The sequence below is a fragment of the Vicia villosa genome, unplaced genomic scaffold (assembly GCF_029867415.1).
Source record: "Vicia villosa cultivar HV-30 ecotype Madison, WI unplaced genomic scaffold, Vvil1.0 ctg.003450F_1_1, whole genome shotgun sequence".
In the NCBI taxonomy this organism is placed as follows: domain Eukaryota; kingdom Viridiplantae; phylum Streptophyta; class Magnoliopsida; order Fabales; family Fabaceae; genus Vicia; species Vicia villosa.
In genome coordinates, this window is record NW_026706208.1 from 147,116 (window position 1) to 148,700 (window position 1,585).

Here is a 1,585-nt window from a genome sequence, read left to right on the forward strand (position 1 = left end):
CGCTGCCCCATAAGCTTAATAAAAACCTTCTTCCCCCAATGGCAATTAATTCTTGAATCTTCTCTTAAAGATAGTAAGAAGGTAAGATTATCATACATTAGGTTTATTTCTATTATTAAGATCCTCATTCTTTAAATTTTGGAGTTAATTTATATTTTCATTATTCGAAAAGTTGTTTTTTGCTAGTACGTAGAGTAATTTTTAGTTAAAAATCACTCATGAATAATTCAAATTTACATGAGAAGGGGACATGTAGAAATTGAATATATTACAAAAATCACAACAACAATTATTATTGAACCACATGAAACTCAAAATAAAACAACTATGTATTCAAATACACAACCAATACATTTATTTAGTAAGAAAACTAACAAGTAGATAAGGTTGATTGCATAAGGTGACGGAAGAACTTATCAAGTTTTCAAACTAGTTGTTGTCAAACCAGGTTTGCCCTTGAAGATAATCAATGATACTCTTATCAACTTGGAAAGCTTTAGTAAGAACCTCATCAGAAATAAGGGGGTCAGATTTAAACAAAGCATTTGCAATAGTGATAACTCCTGGATTTTGACTACTAAGTCCAGCGATGGCAACGGCGTTGCCATATCCCACATTTAGTTGAAAGTGAATTAGACCGATTGGGAACACAAACACATCACCCTTGTTGAGAACTTTGGTGAAAAGACGATTTTTATCTTGATTGGAAGTGACAAATCCAACATAAAGAGTACCTTCAAGAACTGTAAGAATCTCAGTTCCTCGAGGGTGAATGTGGGGTGGATTTAAACCTTTAGGTGCAAAATCAATGCGAGCCAAAGATATTCCAAGTGTGTTTAGACCGAGTAGTTGGTCTACAAATACTGGAGTCACTTGAGAACCCAATGCATTTACGGGATTTGCAGGGTCAATATGTTTGAAGAAATCTTCAGCTTTAACTTGTGCAGGGTCTTTACAGAACTTTCCGTTCACAAAAACTATAAATTATCAAAGCATAACAGTAATATATCAAAAACCAAGTAAATAATGTTATTTCTTAACTTAAGCTAATTAAACAAGTAAGCCAAATTCAAATTTAAATAGTATGATTTGGGAGGAATGTATACATACCACCATCTTTGGGATCTTTGATTGCAACACAAAAGTCTTGGAGAGGGCTTGGGTCATAAGCAAAGGAAACAGAAGATGCCAAAGCCAAGATGCTAACAAATAAGTAAAGAACTTTCATTTTGCAATTCACTACTACTCTTTAATGATTTTTGTTATTGTGTACGTTATTAATTGCTTGTAAGAATTGAATTATGTTGCCTGTATAGCTTGCTATTTATAAGGTTAAAACATTAATTGAAGTGGTTTCCACTTGATTTTTACCGTCATTAATTTTCTATTAAACAATGAACCGTTCTTTAACAACTACCGTGCTAAGTCTCCCCACCAAAGTCAATCAAATTTTAAAATGAAATGCTTTGGGCTAAATCAAAATAAGATTTAGACTGTGTATTAATATATGGTTACAAGGCATCCATAAATAATTAACTAGGGTTCTGATTACAAATCAAATTATTATAATATAAGATATCCTTAG

At 32.2% G+C, this 1,585-nt stretch overlaps 1 protein-coding gene across 1 annotated transcript; it reads right to left on the minus strand.

Annotated features, from left to right (window-relative positions):
- Window positions 1–307: 307 nt before the first annotated feature.
- Window positions 308–1,302, minus strand: LOC131641009 (germin-like protein subfamily 1 member 7). The gene is made up of 2 exons (XM_058911346.1): window positions 1,111–1,302; window positions 308–977 (listed from the first exon to the last, which is right to left on the minus strand). The coding sequence occupies exons 1-2, from the start codon at window positions 1,226–1,228 to the stop codon at window positions 430–432; spliced, it is 666 nt and encodes a 221-aa protein (XP_058767329.1). The 5' UTR covers window positions 1,229–1,302; the 3' UTR covers window positions 308–429.
- Window positions 1,303–1,585: the final 283 nt, after the last annotated feature.

What these genes read in the sequence shown, in the direction of transcription:
- LOC131641009 (XM_058911346.1), bottom strand. Translation starts at nt 1,228, where the DNA reads ATGAAAGTTCTTTACTTATTTGTTAGCATCTTGGCTTTGGCATCTTCT. An exon ending in CAAAGATCCCAAAGATGGTG is followed by an intron (nt 978 to 1,110) that starts GTATGTATACAT and finishes GATAATTTATAG; the next exon opens with TTTTTGTGAACGGAAAGTTC.